Source organism: Ruditapes philippinarum, unplaced genomic scaffold, assembly GCF_026571515.1.
Source record: "Ruditapes philippinarum isolate M1 unplaced genomic scaffold, ASM2657151v2 ctg63_1_1_1_1, whole genome shotgun sequence".
Classification (NCBI taxonomy): Eukaryota; Metazoa; Mollusca; class Bivalvia; order Venerida; family Veneridae; genus Ruditapes; species Ruditapes philippinarum.
In genome coordinates this window covers 41872-61107 of record NW_026866221.1, presented here as the reverse complement: position 1 = coordinate 61107, position 19236 = coordinate 41872, and the positions used below count along the sequence as shown (strand labels likewise).

General features: G+C 32.1%; 2 protein-coding genes across 7 annotated transcripts; both read right to left on the bottom strand.

The window, feature by feature from the left end:
- Nucleotides 1–236: 236 nt before the first annotated feature.
- LOC132731812 (EEF1A lysine methyltransferase 4-like) lies at nt 237–7721 on the bottom strand. Of its 4 annotated transcripts, XM_060718079.1 has the most exons (5): nt 7504–7695; nt 4997–5028; nt 2924–3083; nt 1806–2089; nt 237–567 (listed from the first exon to the last, which is right to left on the bottom strand). In XM_060718079.1, exons 3-5 carry the CDS (start codon nt 3078–3080, stop codon nt 274–276), a joined length of 735 nt encoding a protein of 244 aa, XP_060574062.1. In that variant the 5' UTR covers nt 3081–3083; nt 4997–5028; nt 7504–7695; the 3' UTR covers nt 237–273. The 4 variants fall into 4 exon arrangements, with proteins under 4 accessions (XP_060574062.1, XP_060574061.1, XP_060574063.1 ...); XM_060718078.1 differs by lacking the exon at nt 4997–5028 and having other exon boundaries at nt 7584–7721; XM_060718080.1 differs by lacking the exon at nt 7504–7695 and having other exon boundaries at nt 4868–5005.
- Nucleotides 7722–9074: 1353 nt separating this feature from the next.
- Nucleotides 9075–19217, bottom strand: LOC132731813 (enkurin domain-containing protein 1-like). 3 transcript variants are annotated; one of them, XM_060718083.1, is made up of 7 exons: nt 19133–19217; nt 15249–15317; nt 14763–14920; nt 14031–14171; nt 12278–12438; nt 11766–11902; nt 9075–11336 (listed from the first exon to the last, which is right to left on the bottom strand). In XM_060718083.1, exons 2-7 carry the CDS (start codon nt 15310–15312, stop codon nt 11185–11187), a joined length of 813 nt encoding a protein of 270 aa, XP_060574066.1. In that variant the 5' UTR covers nt 15313–15317; nt 19133–19217; the 3' UTR covers nt 9075–11184. The 3 variants fall into 3 exon arrangements, with proteins under 3 accessions (XP_060574066.1, XP_060574067.1, XP_060574068.1); XM_060718084.1 differs by having other exon boundaries at nt 19105–19207; XM_060718085.1 differs by lacking the exon at nt 14031–14171.
- Between the last annotated feature and the right edge of the window lie 19 nt (nt 19218–19236).

Sequence of the window (19236 nt, the reverse complement as noted above, 5' to 3'; positions counted from 1 at the left end):
TTGCTTAATTTTGTAATCATCCCCTTAAGTTAATGACACTTCAAGAATTGTTTTAATAATGCTTTTCCCAGGTGGCCAAGTACCATTCCTGAACTTTCATTGACATCTTATTGAAACTTTAGACCATTAGAGAGAGTACTGCTTCTATATTTCAACAATTTCATATTGTAAACAAAAGGTAGTGCAAGGTAAGTTTAAAATACAAGATCAGTGTGGTTTAAATATGTACAGCTAGGTCTGACTGTAATTATTTATTTTGAAAATAATTTACTATCACAAATCTATTCCAAATATAAAATCCTCTTTATCTTCATACTTCATAAACTCTACTTTTTCTGTTCTTATATCCTGTTTTCTTTTTTGTCTTTCTATTTCATTCATTCTGTCTTTCTCACTGAGTTGCTTCCCCTTTTCCATCATAAAGTAAAAGAAATGGAAAGAATTTCCAAATGTTGATATGTTCATATTCCAATTAAATTTATCACAGGCATATAAAGGTTTCCTAAAATGTGGCTGAGCAAATGTTATAGAGATAAACTTCCCTCCTGTCTTTAAAATCCTGCTAATCTGAAATGACATACAAAACACTTGTAGCATTAATTTTAATGTTCAAATACATTATATACAGTATTTTCAATTTCTTAAAATAGGGACTGAATAAATTTTACTTTAATTAAACATCACCAATTTACACTTTATTTCCAGTTAAAACATTTCAATACATTAAATGGATACAAATTCAACAGTATAATGGCTTAAGAGAGTTCTAAATAATATTATTAGGATTTGAAATCAATGAGTAATTCATGAACACTCATTACAAACTGGCCACTGAAATACCGTTAAAAATTTGTTCCTGCAATTAATAACATTATCTATGATCAACATTTTAATGTCAAATTCTCATCAAAAACAGATAGAGGACCCCAAAATGAAATCATAAATCTAAAGGAATTAATTCAATGGTGATTTTGAATCTTTAAGTGTGCTGTAAATATTGCCCTGGTATTTCCCTTGGATCATAGAAACATAGTATATAGTAACTGTGCAATATTATAATTTTCAACAAAAGCCATTGTACAACAGTAAATTTCATTTCTTTTAAGTGAGCCATACATTTTTACAAGTTTTAAAGAATACAAAGTACATGTATGTTGATTCATTGATAAATTAAATCTTACAAACCAATTCATTAGGATTTTTTTTTCATGATGACTACTGAAATTCTTTGACGAAGATCTTAATGTCAGAGCTTTGTGGGGCTTCCTTGTATTAACATATGATAACAATTGTAACTTTGATTTTGAAATGACATTAAACATTATAGGGGCTGATTATATATAACAAGAGATGTGAAAAGGCATACTAAATACATTATTTCAATATATTATTATCTAGATTTCCAACAGCAGTATAAAATTACAAGCTAGTTTCCACTGTCGAAAGCCAAATGAATTGAATTAGATGTGAACAACTTGACTTCCTACTGAACTTATGCACTAGTCAGTTATAACCACCACTGCCCCCTCCACTCATGAGAAATAACGAGGACTTTGACCTTTGGATTTATCAAACCCATTGTAAGTGACCCATCATGCCGAAATAGTCATAAAACCCCTATTAAAAGCCCAGCCCTGATAATTGAACATATCTCCAGCCATATAGGTACATAAATTAGACTATCCCAATGACCCGGCAGTGCAGAGACTGACAAAAAAAAAATGGCTTGCTTCCCCTCATAACCCTCACCCTTTTCCTAGGGGGGCAAGTGGTCCATGATTATAAGTGACTGGTACATTACTGACCTGTTGTAAAATGCCATCTATTTTCTGTAATGTTTCTGTAGAGGTATTCCAGGGATCTTTTTCATGCACCATTAGAGCATCAAGTGTTCCTTTTTCAAGAACAATATCATATGTGCTAGGTTCATATCTTAAATCACATATGTCCATTACTTCCCATGTCATCTCATGTAAATCAGAATGCTTGCTTCTCATTTTCTCTATCACTATAGGAGAGAAGTCAATATTAGTGATATGTTTGTAACCATCATTGTACATCTCCTCACTTAAAGAACTGTTTCCACAACCTGAAAAAAGCGAAATATCTGTATCCACAACAAAATTTAATATCATGAAAATTATACAATTAAAGCTTTTTGTAAGTTTTTTTTTGTGTTTTATCAACACCTTTATTCTATCCTGATGACTTGGTACATGAGATTTCCCCTGCTCTTTTAAATTGCATTTGTCTATTCAAATTTATCACATACCAGTGCTACTTCTTGCACTGCGTAAAAATGGTATGTATTACACAGGCGTGCATATATTTTGACATGAAATCATTTGCCTTATATAGATTTAGTAATCATATACATGTAGTGTAAAGACACACTAAATGTTAGTGTTGCACTACAAGCGCATCAATGAAAAATGATCTATTTTCATTGTACAGAGTCTTTATTTTCGGTATGTGATAATTAAATAGAATATTACAGTTGTGTAGGTTCATTACTGAATTTATTGAACTTGCATAATATAGTTGAATTCAATTTGTCCCATAAATTTGGTAATAAACTTACACTCATTCAATATTCTTTATATATAAGATTTCAATATTAAAATGGTAAAGCGGAGCTGTCTACAGTAGGCCTATAGACTGTATATATGAAGCAGTGTGTTTTAATGGAAAATGTTTTATCAGGACTTCAAATATATTGTTACATAACAAAATTAGCTGAAAAAGTGTATCTGCTGATTTCACACCACATACCAGGTATTATTCTTGTTTGGTAAAATTTAAAAGAAACAGAAATTTAGTACATGTAAAAAAAAGTTTCGCATTTCTTAGTTTATTTAGTGTTAATGGAAGTTCAAATGTTCAAAATCATCCTTAAAATTTTTCATGTACAGAAAGTCTTTACCAAGCATAAGGATTTTGTGATCGGGTTTGACATCATTTACTAGGTGGTGTCTGAATGATGAATAAGCTGAGAACCAGTCATATTTCTCTTCAGTCTGGTACCTTGTATCCCAATAGTCTTGTTCACGGTAATCAGCATTGTTAGCTGGGGGCTCCATATCCTGTTAAATACAGAACTTATATTGATATTCTATAACAGTTCAAAAACCATTGTATCATAGTTTGGGGACCTTTCTGTTGAAAATGTGTCAGAGTTAAATCGTATACATTTACATGCACAGTGCGTTAACTGGAGTGCAGGTATTAGTTACCCGCACTCCAGAGCATGCTCATTGATTGGTTCATTTTTGCTGGGGTTTACATAATGTGGCGGCAGAGAGAGTGAAAGCGACAGAAATATCATATTCAGATGCTCGTTCATTGGTTTCTTTTTTCTTTATTGTGACAACAGGGAACGTGTTTTTATGTTTGACTATGATACAAAAAAGAAAGAACATCAAAATAATCGGCAATACTCGGGGGGCTACGCCCCCTCGTACAAATCAGATAGCCTCATGTTTCGATATGCTCTTTCTATTACTTAGAGAGGTCTATTCCTAAATCATGTGACCATATAACATGGAATTAAAATTATTTACTTTGAATATGATGCCAACACCCGTCAATGAGTAGGAAAAGTTAAAGAACCCTTCTATTTTATCAATACATATAAATTCTGCATTTTAATGTTCTATCAAATATCACATGGGGATTATGATAATTATCTATCATGATCTCATATAGGGACCCATACTTAATAACATTTATATCAACAAGAGCCACAAAGTTCGTGGCAGTAAATGCCAGCAGTGGCCAAGCTCAACAAAGTCAAACACATTGAAGGGAAAACATTGTCATAAAGAATTTTTTTTTCGCTCCTAGAAAGTATCTATCTTGAACAAATATAATTCAAATATAATATCTGACAGTTAAGGTCAAGGTCAAATCTGAATTTATAGTTATATCTGTTTTGTCATTGTCAATCCATTCATGCACCAAGGCACTCTGATGGTGATACTACTAGCAAGCCTGAAGAGCAGACAAAGCCAGCATTACTGTTATGTGAGTATCTTTAGAGTGACTATTTCGAAAAGTTTTGACAAAAGAAAAGTAAAATTATTGGTAATAAGAATGCCTGCTCTTCATTTAGAGGTTGATCCGGTTCCCTGTCCTAAATTTTATTAAACTCATTTACACATACTAAAAGTTTATGCTTTTTTCATTCCATCTATCACAGTAATTTGAAATTTATGTAATTTTATCTCAGTATAACTTGGCAAATAGTCTCAATTTCCTTCAACTGGTGGGGACACAAAATTTTGAAATTGGTACAAAATGACTAAATGTGGCCTTGACCTAAAGGAGGTCAAACCTGTGCTCTGCACATCGTCTCATAATGGTTCACATTTCTACCAATAGTTTCAATTTCCTTTGGTTCAAAAGATACTGACCAGAACGAAATCTGCTAACAGACGGACGAACAAAAGTAATTCTCGATCAAAATTTTTGTAAAGACACATAGGCGAGATAGCTCAGTTAGTAAGTAGACCACTGGCAGTCACTCCTGAGGTCCCGGGCTCGATCCTGGGCAACAGCCTTGGGATTTTTCAGAGACACATTCAGTGTTTCTCACCAAACTAGAGGTGTACTTGTAAGAAATCCAGGTTATCCTCGCATGAATCAGTGCTATACACTGGGCATTTAAAAGAATGAAGGGGTCTATTCCATAAGAGCTAGGGAGTAGGGACTAGTTCCTGGATTCCCTTGTATCTCATAGCTTTCTCTCAAGTGATCGACTAGTCTAGAGTTATGTCTACATCCCCGCAAGGGGTTTGACATTAATGGAAGATAGATAACATTCTGAATAAAACTTGTATAATAATACACTAAAGAAAACGGAATGAACCTTATATATACTTCTGGTTTAAACCCAGGGGTCTATTCCACTATTGCCCACTGTAATGCCAGTATTGTACATATACAAATTAACAGTACAGTATACAGTATATACTGAATACAAATAAATCAGTCAAACCAAATAAAGAGCTCAGCATCCGTAAACAAGTATACTGTGCTCCTCTTAGTTCACGGTACTTAACACTTTAAAAACAGTAAAGAACACAAACAATAAATTTACACTACAAAAACTGTCATAAACTATGGAATGCCGGTAGGGACATGCCAATTTGCTTATTTGCCACTTGCTGAATTGCTTATTTGCTAATTGCCGATTTGCTTATTTGCCAATGGCTGATAGGCTTAATGACAAATTTGCTTATTTGCCAATTGCTGAATTGCTAATTTGCTTATTTGTTAACCGCTGGTTTACGTATTTGCTTATTTGCCAATTGCTAATTTGCTTTTTTGCAATAGAAATAGTTTACACTGTGCCGGAAGTATATGAAAAACAACCAGTTGAGTCATATCTGTTCATTTTTACCAACAGTATTCTTGTAAATTCAGTGTTTTTCCAAGAATACTGTTGGTCAATGAATTTAATTGCTGTGATACCTACGCAGATATATGTCTACAACTGATGGCTGACATGTCCTTGAGAACTATAGACGCTTGGGGTCAGATCCCGAACCCCAACGTGATACGTGACCCTGTAAAAACTCTATTAAAAATATTTTAATATTTAAACAAGAATTGGACATCGATAAAACTGGTTTTAAAACAATTTTCAATATACCAGTATGAAAAAATACCATATACCACCAAGTCTCAATAAAGTACTTAATGGTTTTATCGTTGTAACGGATGTCAAATTCGTATTAAAATAAATAATAGAATAGTTTTGATATAGTCTTTACAGAGGCGTATCACGTTGGGGACAGGATCTGACCCCCAGCGTCTGTGCTTGAGAATGCCTTATAATGTGTTGCAGCTATAGATCTGTTTGTGCAGCCTAAGTCAGAGATTGATGGCATAATAAACACTTGATATAGTCATATATAAGTGAAAATTATTGGGTAAAGATTGAAAATAAAAGAACTTGAAAACAAAACTATTTCTTATTTTATGGCATATAAAATGTCGTTATTCTCAGCAGATTTGTCATGTAGGGCCTCATTTTAGTGGTACGAACACATAGTATGACGAATGATCCAATTGGTGCATGCCAAATATGGGTGTTTATCTTTTGCATTTAAGCAATAGGCTTCGTTTTTAGCTCTGTAAAATTTGGTCACACTTTTCCGTTTCTTCATGTTAAACATTTTACATGCCATCAGGTGACCATGACCATGATCATGACCTAGGGTATAATGGACAAAGCCTCTTTGAATATTGTGTATGCGTGATGCCTATTTAATGCTTATGTGAAGTTACAGTTAGATGTAAGCAATAGTAACAGAGATATGGCAAAAAAACAAAGGCTTTGTAGTACAATACTTTGGTGACCTTGGCATTCAGTATATAAGGGGCACAGCTTCTTCATGTACTTTGTATGCATGCTTGTAACGCAAAGTGTATGCAAAGTTGCAGTAAGATGCATGAATCAGCAAATGTAACAGAGATATGACAGAAAAAACAAGTTACAAAGAAAACCAATGCCTTGGTGGATAGAATAGCATCCCTAGTGCTAAAACTGAAACTCAAGATAATTAAAAAGAACAACTACTTTTTGATACTGAATTTATTTCTTTTTTCGAAATTGAATAAAAAGTATCCATCTGCCTTTCTACCTATATTCTAGGTAATGATGGATTGCTCATAATTGTCCCAAGTATAATGCACAAAACTTTATAAACATAATAACATGATATAGGTTCATGAGCTTGAAATAAAGTCAACAAAGACTTGTTATTTCATATCAAACAAGAACGTACTCCGCGAGTCGGACGTATCGCCTGACAATAGCATACAAATTTATGTATATAAGCAAATAAGCAATTAGCAAATAAGCAAATTGGCAAATCAGCAATTAGCAAATAAGCAAATTGGCAAATCAGCAATTAGCAAATAAGCAATTCAGAAGTTGGCAAATAAGCAAAGTGGCATGTCCCTACCGGCATTCCATAATAAACTGTATCATTTAGTCATTTTTCTGCTATATGGCACAAGGAAACAACAATATATTCAATCAAAATTAGTTTTAATTTGTCAGATGTAAACCGTGTGTCGGCCATTTTGAAAACAGTATGTCATCATTTACCTCGCGGTAATGGTGTTTTATTTTAGTTTTTTCATGTTACAGTTAAAATTTCTTTAAGTTATTTTGCATAATTATAAAAATTAAAAGTATTTTTACATTGTAACTCAAAATTTATTTTTTCAACAAACAGGAACATTTAGAAAATGATGATTGTTTCAGACGTATGCACAAATTTAATGGACTATTGTTGTTTTTTGCAGAAGTTTGTAAAATGTTGTTCAGTTTTATGTAAAAATCTATAGATTTAAATTATTTTGCACAAAAGCTTTGTTGTTAAGGTGTTTGAATAAAATATGTAAATTCTGACCAATTATAACAATGGTCACATGAAAATATGCCATTACCGTGAGATAAATGATGACGCGGAATTACTGATGTTGAGTATAGGTCTAGAGCAAATGTCTCAGCCTGTCACGTATAAAAATGAATTAAAAATATTAAAAATAAAAAGGATTGAAGGATTTACACAAATGACTATAATTTGTATTGATGTTTTTGTATGCTTCGTTCTTATTATAAAAATTGCTTTGTTTGTTGCTTTTTCATTGTCGCGAAAACATATGATATTTTGATTGTCAATTTTTGTTATCATGAGAAATACTTTGGCCAGAAGACACTAAATTTTAGGTATAAGCATTCTAAAATATAGTAATTATTGTAAGCAGGATTTTGATATAATTTGCTACCCATTATATAGCTTTCATTTGTTGATACACATACAGATTTTAATCATGACAATAAGAACCAGTCATTTTCAGTATATATTAAGTATATATCACCTGCGGTTGCTAAGAGGTTAAATTTTTCATTTTATCAATTCAGTCAGGTAAAAGTTGGAAATAAAAACGAGAGCTTTAACGGGCTGTCACAGCTTGACTTAATTTTCACAGTGGAAAGTAAACAAAGAGAAATAAAGGGAATAAAAGCTCTCTTCCGTTTAGTTCAAAAGAAGGAAAAATTAAGTAGAATTTCATGCTAGATTTATAAAAGTTTTGGCTTAAAGTGTATCAGTGAATGGCATATAATTAAGACATTGAAGACCTGTATAAAGTTTGAAGCAAATACAAGTACTACTGCAGCTAGTTGTTGTGGAGATAGAACTTTAATGCAAAACCTTTTATGTGCCCAGAGGGATATGTTTCCATAACTAGAGTTATGATGAAACTATAGGTGACTTACCATTATGTGAAGTTTCAGGTTTTTGAGAAATGCAGTTTCATGCAAATGCATAACAAAGTGCTGTTCCAACTTCGGCTCCAGGGTAATATTTCTCCTATTTTTTGAATAGCCGAGCTTAAAATCAGCCTTAAAGTTGAATTCAGCCTTGCAAGTTTTGAACAGAACAAGATTTGGGAGTCTGAATATCTTGAATTCAGACAAGGTCCTAAAAAACATTCCCAAAATTCCTTTTGGCTGCTTTGGCAATTTTCTGCTTTTTTAAAACACATGTTAAATGCTTCTTAAGTTTTCAATAACTGTAAAAAAAATTATATATATATTGACTGTCCAGACAAATATTTTGCACATACATGTACAAACATCTTTGTGAGGATACCATACCTGAAACAAGCGCAACACTGTCACAAAATATGCCTGTCACAAAAGCTTAAGTGGAGATGTGCCAGCGAAGATGTGTGGCAAGGAAGTTGGTCCCTATACATATTTTCATAATTTTTGCATCAGTTGCAGGGACCTGATTTCTATGCACAACACTCAGCCTCTCATAGATAAAAATCAGCCTCTCAATGATGAAAATTTGTGCCAAGTTATACAAAAATCTCTCGATGCAGTGCAACCACTCGCCAGGGGTGTTCCAATATATCCAGTTTTTCAAAACGGCTGAAATACTATGTGAAAATACTGCTTTATAAACCTAAGGCTGAAGATTATATCAAACCACTGGCTAGCATGTGTTTTGGAAGTGTCGTTTTAAAACATAAATTGAACAACACAAAAGATAATTTTATATTTTACTTAAATATAATTATGTTCCTATATTTTATCTGATATCTAACTGAAACAAAAAGAGAATAAAACATGATTTTTATATATAAAAAAGAATATCAGGCACTGTAACAAATCTAATATCTAATTTTACTTCAACAAGCTGCTAAACTTATTAAAAGTTTCAAGTATGATACTCAGTTATATTATCACAAAAGCTATTGGCTTAGTTATTACCATGCCATATTTTATGCCGAAGCAATAAGATAATGTATCTACTGTATTAACATTGTAATATGCAAACTGTTGAACAGTGATGACATTTCCGATGGCATATGTATTAAAATTCTATACTTAAAATGTCAGCCTTGAATGTATTGAATAAAATAATCCATAGCTTAGTCTATCATTGTCAAGGCAGTAATGTTAACAATCTCAGAATGAAAATCAAAGACAAAGGATTGTAAAATTATATATCTGCCTTAAAGCAAATGAGCTCTGTTTAAATCTTCTATATCTACAAAGAATTGAAAATAAAAAATATGTATCTTTAAATACTGAAACTGATCCTTTGGTATGAAAATGTTATAACGGTTTGCATAAATAAATCAGATTTAGCTCTTATGATTTAATTTTCAGGTTTCCTGGCTTTAAAGCAACTTTTATGTGTATTTTTGAGGACTTTTTTGGCTGGTTTGTTTATCAGTTTATACAGAAAAATTCTACCTCATTCTGTAGATATCTGATGAAATATTAACTGGACTGAGGATGCTAGATATTGTACTGTGTTTTAACTAAATAACATAACATAAAAGATTCACTGAAGAATAGCTATTGACAATCAATTCCAAAGTAACTTAGATACGTTTCAGTTACTCACATCAAAGGTGCTGACCAAAATACTTGAAGTGTTTGTGTGTGCTGGTAACAATTTGTAAAACATGATATCAAACATAATAATGAATAAACAAAATGATAAATTTACAAAATAGAAGCGTAGTTTAAGGCATAAATGTTACGTGCTAAAATTAAACTCTTGTGGTTAAAACAAAAATAAGTCTAAAAAAACCCAGATCATATACCTATACAACTATCAATTAAAGTATATCCTCGGGCCCATGGTGAACAGATGTCTATAAGTACATGTATACATTTCAAGACCTTATTAACAGATCATAATTGTACATTCACCTATGTATATAGTTTTATAAACACATTTTTCGTTAAAAAACCTTCTAAAAATTACTAAGAACAAATGAGTACCTTTTCTACAAATTTAAAAAAAAAAATCTGAGAAAAAAATCATGTTATTTTCACTCCTTCAATTGACAGGTACTTTTAAATTTTGAAATGTTGCCTTTCATTGGATAACCGTGAGATTTATCTAGTGTCTGTCACTTTATAAAGTAATAAAGCAGTTTGCTGTATTTTAAATGTGTTGCAAAGGTTCTTGTCAGGTTATTTGGCTGTATATAAATGATTTTTTGCAATATAGACCTTGTCTAGTGGCTTGGGTTATATATGCAAACACCATTTATATGGGCCATATAACCTGTCAAAAACCTTTACAACTACATGTAATAATATCACAACATGTGTTCAATCTTGGTGAAACTGAGGTAAATTGAGCTTATTGCTGTTATTCACCTGATAATGGCAATAAATCATACATAGACATTTGGAATGTGTTATACCTTCACTCTCATACAAGTAGCACATTTACTCTCCTATGTACAATTATGCAATATAGTTATATACATATAAGTATCTCTTTCAACGAGAAATAAATAATCTAATAACTATGATACCAATCTCTATAAATCCTTTTCTTATCTAAGATGTCTCAGGAATTAAGTGTAAGAACATTATCAATAAGATATTTTGTACTTTACAATGCTATATATGTAATCACTATCAATATATTCACAATGAGTAGCCAATGACTGAAAGTTGTCTAGTTGAATCAATCCATCAAGATAGGAGTGGCTGATGGTTGAATATGTTTGTATACAAATAGGTTGAATCCTTATAAGTATCTGGCTGCATACTTCAGGTTAAATTGCTACTTATTCCAGGTGACGGCTTTAGTAATTCATCAGTAGTTTATTTCTTGTACAGTATTTCTATTTCACAAACACTTTTGGTCGAGAGAATATTTTAATTGCCTCCTCCATTTCTGCAAGTTTATTTTCAAGTTCTTGTTTACACGACCTCATTCTGAATGTATCTGTTCTCAGGGGTAATGACTGAAGTTTGCTGATTAATTCTTGTTGTTCTGAAAAATAAATCATATGATAATTTTCATTTAGAAAATAGACTATTAATTTCTAGCGTAAAAATATGTTCGAGAAGTAACTTACATGACATCATTTTGCTTTTGACATCATATCTGTTATAGGATGTAAACATTCCTTTCCTAATTCTCTGCTTTAATATATTATAATGTACCCCAGCAATCAGTCTGTTAAATAAGAAAATAGTGTGAAGCATCTTAGAATAAATGATGGTGCATGACAAATTATGTACACTGTAAAGCAATCATTTCTATCTTGTCCTGACTGATTACCTTATGACATTGTAAGCTGTTACCTCAATGGTTATAAGCAACTGTTTATGTAAACCAGTAAGTGCTTTCTTTATGAAAAATGTCTTCTTTTCATCATAAGAAAAATGAAGGAAAGAACATACTATAATTAAAACTTACTGTTTTTGAGTAGATCTAGTGTTTCCCTTCTCTCAGCCTCTGGTAATACTCTATGGCCTTCAGGACATGAAGGATCTGGTGTATTGGCTATTCTGTCTTCCTCCTCCTTCTTCCACTGATCTTTTCGGGCTCTCAAACTATACAAGTAAAAAAAAACCTGAATCTATGAAACCTACAAGACAGCATGCTTGACTATTCTAAAAGCTTGATGGTAAAACAAGAACTATGCAGGAAATTGTAAGTTCAAAGAAGGGTAAAATGCAGTAATATTTCTTGCTAGTTGTGAATATATAGTGATATAAAACCTTAACTGTAAGTTTTCTAAACACCTTAAAGTGGTTAATGAGAAATGTAACCTTAACCAAGTGACAGGAAGGAACTTTCTACAAATAGTTGAGCTAAAAACAAGTCCACTTATTGTATTTTTAATGTACAATTTAAGCATTTAAATAATCAAAATTTGAAGTAGGATGAAAATTTTGATGTTATCAAACCTATCATCAAATACTCACTATGTGGGTACTTCTCCTTTTTTATGTTTCTTAAATTCATCTTCTTGCTTTTTCTTCAAGTCATCAAGAGCAGTAAGACTGGGTGCTCGAGGAACATGAGGATGTTTTACAGCACGGCCATTCAATTTTATAAAATCAAAGTCATGTCTCACAAGTTGTACCTGCATAAAAGAATAAAACAAGTTAGAAATGTATAGAAATAAAACTTTTCCATTTCATTTTATCCTCATTACAAACTTAGTGACCAACTTTATTTGTCATCCAATGGAAACGCTGTATTTCTTCAAAATAATGAGTGTTAATTTTCATAGAAGAACAAAAGTCAATACTATATCAAATTCTGTTCATAGTCGCCTTCTATTTTTCATAGTGCTTCATAGAACCGCGTTTGTAAAAATAGTCATTTGCATAAATTTACACATGCGCTGCGCTTTCAGGGGCCGTTTTTGAATATTAATTAAGTCAAAATGACGTCAAAAAGTCAACCTTCATTAACTTTGCATTTATTGATAAAGGATATACGTGCAGTTCAGATTTAAAACGACGTCTTGGCGAAAAAGATACTAGTAAAAACCAATACAAAATGTCAATTAATATTTTTATTACGAATGTAGTGAAAGGTCTTAATTAATTTGTAACTTAGAGGAAAGTCACGTGTGTCTATTCACTTTTTTCGGGAGACACAAAGTGAAAGTAGACATTATGTTTTTTGAAAATATTTTACGTGACCTCGTGTTAACACGTGATATTCAGTGTATACATGTATAAATCATATAAGATATTAGCTACTGAATATCAGTTGTCCAACTAATCAAAGTGTATAAATGATATCAGGTAACAATTATCCAACTCATCAAAAATGTTTTCCGAAAATAAATGTTTCAATATCGGGCATTATCCATATGCCGCCCTTCATTTTACAAGGGGTACATGTGTCTTCGCACGCAAAGTGACATAAATCATGCATATTTATAAGGTCAAATTTAAACCCACCATTCAGCTAATTAATTAATAAAGCAGACTGGTAGTGACGTAATAAAATGAATATTAATGAGGCCAAATAAAGTTCGACACTAAATATGTTAGTATTCATCCGTAGCTGTTCTACAGAAATTAGAAACATTCTCCGGTGGCTATCGCTCCCGTCTCTGTAGAACAGCACGGATGAACACTAACATATACAAATTATTATGATATACAGCGTGATCACTTGACATTAGCTTACTGTAACATTAGGTCACTGCTATTTTTGCTACTTTTTTCTTTTTATTTTTAAATATTTGAATAATAAACATATCCCATGTTTAGCATTTTAGCCAGTAACAGAGACTTCACTGACCTAGTCATTAAGAAGGAAAGTTCATGCAAAATTTTGAGTATTTCTGATCAGTTGCTTAAGTCCAGATGTGTATGTAAATTATCATGTAATTCAGAGCTCAGAAAAATTGTTCAGCGAGAGACAGACTAACATCTAATTCACGCAGCAGAAAGCACTAATGAGCCGCGTCATGACACAACCAACATAGTGCGTTTGTGACCAGCATGGATCCAGACCAGCCTGCGAATCCGCGCAGTCTGATCAGGATCCATGCTGTTTGCTATCAGTTTCTCTACTTGTTATAGGGTTTGTAAGCAAACAGCATGGATCCTGATCAGACTGCGCGGATGTGCAGGCTGGTCTGGATCCATGCTGGTCGCAAACGCACTCTGTTGGTTTTGTCATGAGGCGGCACTAATCTAACTAAGGACTTACATCATTTGCTATACTAGCGGGAGGTACTGAAAGTTTAGGATCAGGTGTACAAGGCCTTGATTGTAGTTTTACTGAGGGACCAGATCTTGTGTGTGCTCGGAGAAATACAGCAGAATGTGGCCGTGGTGTATCGGGTACTTTCTGAAAGCAACAGATTATAATGTGCAATTGTTAGTAAATAAATGCAGTGATATGGTTATCCGTGGAAAAATATTGTAATATTATTGAAGAAAAACTCTTAGAAAAACTGTGTACATTTTCATTCTATTTATCTCATTATATTATTCTAGCTTAAACAACTTTATCCAGTGCATAGAAGTTATTCTAAAATACTTATTGATATAGAAACCACAAATTTGTTGAAACATGTAAACATTCAAAAAATAAACACCAGAAATATACTTTATAATATCCTATGTGTTTTTTAAGCAAAACTTCACTACAGCCAAAGAGGTATCACAGGAAATGTGAAAATTGTGGTTGAAATACCTTATTTTATTTGTTCATGTAATTCATAAATTGTATGATTTTGTGTTTTCATCTGATCAATCAATCAATCAATCAATCAATCAATCAACTCTTAAAACTACATGTATATAATAACATGATGGGGTGTCTAACATGAAAAAAAATCAATATAATTGTAAAGAAGCAAAAAGCATGTGCACAGCTATATTGTGTTTAAACATGGTTAAGGAAATAAATCACACTAGTTTTACAACTAAGTCATACCTGTATATCATCTTTTATCTTTGAAGAAATATCTTTGTATTTCTCAGATTTCCACAAAGCCTTAACAGGTTGAACACTTTCTGCTTCTTTTTCTTTAGACATCCTCTGAATCTGCCTCATCCTTCGCACATTTTCTCTAAAATGATCTTTCCCTAGCCCTGCAATAAAAGTTTATATTTAAATAATACTATATAATAATAACAGGATGTCGAAATGAAATCATGTACACATTATACTGACATTCAAGATAACACACTGAAAAACTTGAAATAAGTAAAAAAGAGTCAAATATTACTGAATGATGCATAGTTAACAAAACACTGGAAGTACAATATTCAAGATACAGTGACCACATGGCTTAATATTGTCAGTATAAAAAAAACTGTTGTCGTTTGTTACTTACTAATTTATTTACTTGATATTGTCTATCAAAATATGCAAAACATATAATTTGTACTGATTTGAATAAATAACTAATAATTAAACCTGTTCCATACTGCCGTGGCATGCCATAACCCTGCCCATTTACTTGTATTGCTAATCCATGCATTTTGTCTGAAATGAAATAATACATGATAATTTTAAAAGATGATCCTGACACAACTAAAGACATATGTATGCCACAATTTTGGCTAAGATACCCCGCATGCACAGCTACATGTTAGCTTGGTTATTTCCTGTCCTATCAGATCAATATTTGTTTCAATATCTTGAATAATTTTTTACTTTCTAATAAAAATAATGTTTGCTTGATTGCAAGTGTGTTTGATAAATTTATTACATCAGCATTCAATATTATGGTAATATAGTATTATGTCATAAAAAAATTGACTGTAGGGTTAGCAAATTTACACTAATCACACATTTTTATTAGATAAAATATTTCAATCCAGAGTCGGCTAAAACTGTTGTGTTTTTCAGATCACTTGCGTCCTTGCAGGAGTATATAAACCAGACAATTTAAAGTCACAAATTGATGGGATGTCACGAATCTGTGAGAATATGGCATAATTTAATTTAATCATTCATATTTCCTTCGCCTTGGTATGGTCATTTCCTACATACATGTGTAGGTCTATGTGCCATATCCACTGTAATCAGGTGAGGCAAATCTTAGTTTTGAGTCAAGTTCAAAGTTGAATCACTGACATTGTCATACATGTCATAATGTCCCGGACGTCCTGGATTGTCACACAAAAACAGCTGACCTCCCCGGAAAGATTTTTTTGGGGTAAAAATAAAATTTGGAACTTATTTGCAGCAAGAAAAAACAGTTCCAATATTATAAAAAATGTATGCAATTATATTTGCATGTTAATTTTCCTAAGATGTTGATATCAGATAGATTTTCCCAGACATTGTAGTAATACACAAGAACTGTTGACACTTAAAATCAACTGATTGATAAAGATGTGTGACCCTCTCCATCAAACCCTGCTGCTAACTGGGCGAATGTGTCAACGACTGTCTTTATATATGACTCCACCTACCAGGGCTTGACACTAACTTTTTTTAGGGGTAGTCAGAAGGACTACCTACTTTGAGGATCAGGTAGTCCTTGGCAAATCTAGGTAGTCCTCATTGTAAAACATAAAAAAAAAATGTTTCTTATTCTATTTAAATGCATTTTGAGTGTATGTATCTGAAGATAAGAAGACAATAGCACGAGATCTCTTCAAATTTATTGGAAAAAATCACCAATAGATAAATCATATAAGATCTAGTAAAAGTTTGTTAGCTTTATTCTGTGTAAGATGTAGGTTCCGGCTACCCTCTGAGCTCTTCAAAGTCATCATCAACAATTTTTTTACATATTTTTGCTATAAAATATGGCAGTGTGACACACCAAAGTCATTAGGTTTTGAAAGGCCAGGCATTACCTACAGGTACAGGGTTCTAGCCAGGAATTACTAGTGTTGCAAATAAAATTGCTAGGCAATCAGCTCAGCTTATATTATTGACAGCTTATAGGGAAGGGGAGAATATATTGGCAATATGAGCTAAATAAGTATCTATCAGTTTTAAATTTATGTAATACCTGGCTTTTGTATTAAAAAATATTTCAATAGAGCTTACAAATCTACTTTCAGGTATAGATAATGTATGACCTTTTATATGTGTTTTTAAATTCAAAACAGAAGTAAAAAGCTTGGACAAGAACAAAAGATGTTTGTCTTTACTCTAATTGATTTATTCTACAAACTTATTTTGTCAGACATAAACCAACAAAATATCAGAATAACAAACTTTTACTAGAGCTAGTAATTCAGTTATTTAACTGGCAGGAGATTTAAATAGGGACATTAGATTAATATCTGTTGTCCCTGATTTAAACACGAAATTAGAAATGTAAAGCCATTTTTAATCAAACTATATTGCCTTAGTTTTTTATGCCTAGGGTATTAGTATTTGTTAACAATTTTTTTCTTCATATACATGTATTGGCATTATTGTTTATATTTGCTTGTACATGATTAAGAAGTGCTTACAACATTGTGAAGTTATGGCAAAGACAATTACAAATACTTTAGAATATTTCTTTTCTCTTTTTTAAAGAGATTAAAACATTTTTCTTCTCTTTTTTTATAAAGAGATTTTTTCCCAATCAATAATTTCATGTCCAAATAAATTACATCCGAAATTAGATCTATTTCAGACAACACGTTTATTTTGGTTATCATTGTCAGTGTGAATTACATCAATCAACAAATCATATTCTTTTAAGTTTAAACCCTTGAATAGGTTCCAATATGAGCAAATATTTTCATTGAAATGTTTAATAGACAAAGAATTCTATTGAAGTAGGCTGGAAAAATCGGCAATTAAGTTGGACTTCCGGTTTCACTTTTAGCAAGTTTATAGAGATTAAATAGAATCTATTATGCGTCTGCTGTGACTGACACTGATTGACAGGTATATTGAGAAAGTATGCGACATGCTTGGATGGATAAAATTGGTTTGTTTATTTAATAATGATATTGATTTATTAAGGGATGTCGAGAGATTAACGGATGACGCAATTATACCTCAGTGCCTGAAGGCATGTAGAGCGCTTAACGTTTACAATTATTAGTGACCCAACGGCTAATTATTTACTAGTAAGATGAATTTATCTTTCGTTTTGAATCATAGCCTAAAAAAATGTTATTTTATTAATTATTTTTAGTGAATTTAGAGACATCAGGTCACTGAAATTTTGAGTAGCCCGACGGGATACCCAGCTTGGAAACTCGGGTAGTCCTTGGGGAAAATTGGTAGCCTCGGGCTAACGGACCATCGTTAGTGTCGAGCCCTGCCTACATTTACCTAGCAGTTTGTAACGTTAGCATGTCGGCAAAGGCTTTTGAAGTCTTCATAAGATAGCCCTGTAATGATGATTGACACTTCTAGGCAACCAAATGATCTCAAGCACCTGTCAATCACTTGTCTATAGAATCAGTTCATTTAGAAGGGTGGTGTGAAATTAAATCTTGTCAACAAATTCTGATTTTAGGTCATGAGTTGCAAATTTGTTTTATACATTTGTAAGGAAATAATTGTACGAAAAATATTAAATTATTTTAAAGTTCGTTAAAATTAATGTTTGCATACTTTCAATTATTTTTGAAGTGTCGCGATTGTGTGTATTATTTTAACATACCAGTCTCACTTTCAGACAATTACTTAGTAATGTTTTAATTCATTAGAAAATAGAAAGGTACATTTCATTCTCATTTTCTGTGATATAAAACGCAGTGACTTTTTGGAGATACGTCACGGTGATTCAACAGTGAATGTCCCTGCTGTGAAGCTTCCCCAGTGATGGTTCTGGCTTCCAAAACTTTATAAGCTGCTTTTTTAACATTTTTCCTTTGTCAGATGTGGCATTGTCACAGTATAAAAACAGGTACGCTGAATACTTTACGCTACCACATTGATAAAGCATAGCGCATACTTTACTGTATCATACATATTTGATTAAATGCTGCTTTGCTTATTTTAGATACATTTTTAAGTGTGAGGAAATCATTCTGGAAATAATGAAATGCATGACATTGTTTACAATATTTTCCCGTCTGTCGATTATTATTCTTCAGATTGCTATTACAAGATCTGTTATTATTTCAACAAAACCACAGGTTACATGAGATTGAAAGGTCTGATTTTTTTAAACAATAATTAAGTAAATATGAACTATATATAGTCGTAGAAATATAGCTCTGTGATACAGTTACAAGATTCATCACGTTTGTTTTTTTCTGTAAGTGTAGAATTGACTTAATTTTCGTAAATTCATGAATACTCCATTTGTAACTTTTAATCATGTCATAATTTATTAAATGTTGAAGTTAATACAACTTACTAAAGGAAAATAAATGACTATTTGTTACCAGTTGTACTCTGTTTCCTATTTATTTCAAACTCGAACCTTTTTGAACTACTTGGAAGCCATATTGTTTTTAAAAGTCACGTGACGGAAACGCAAATAATTAGA

Coding starts and splice junctions, on each gene's coding strand:
- LOC132731813 (XM_060718083.1), bottom strand. CDS start 15,312: ATGCATGGATTAGCAATACAAGTAAATGGGCAGGGTTATGGCATGCCA. Junction 14,921..15,248: donor GCCACGGCAGTATGGAACAG/GTTTAATTATTA, acceptor CTTTTATTGCAG/GGCTAGGGAAAGATCATTTT. Junction 12,439..14,030: donor CCGCTAGTATAGCAAATGAT/GTAAGTCCTTAG, acceptor TCTTTTATGCAG/GTACAACTTGTGAGACATGA.
- LOC132731812 (XM_060718078.1), bottom strand. CDS start 7,709: ATGATAACAAAAATTGACAATCAAAATATCATATGTTTTCGCGACAAT. Junction 2,090..2,923: donor TCACAAAATCCTTATGCTTG/GTAAAGACTTTC, acceptor CGCTTTTTTCAG/GTTGTGGAAACAGTTCTTTA. Junction 568..1,805: donor TAGATGGCATTTTACAACAG/GTCAGTAATGTA, acceptor ATGTCATTTCAG/ATTAGCAGGATTTTAAAGAC.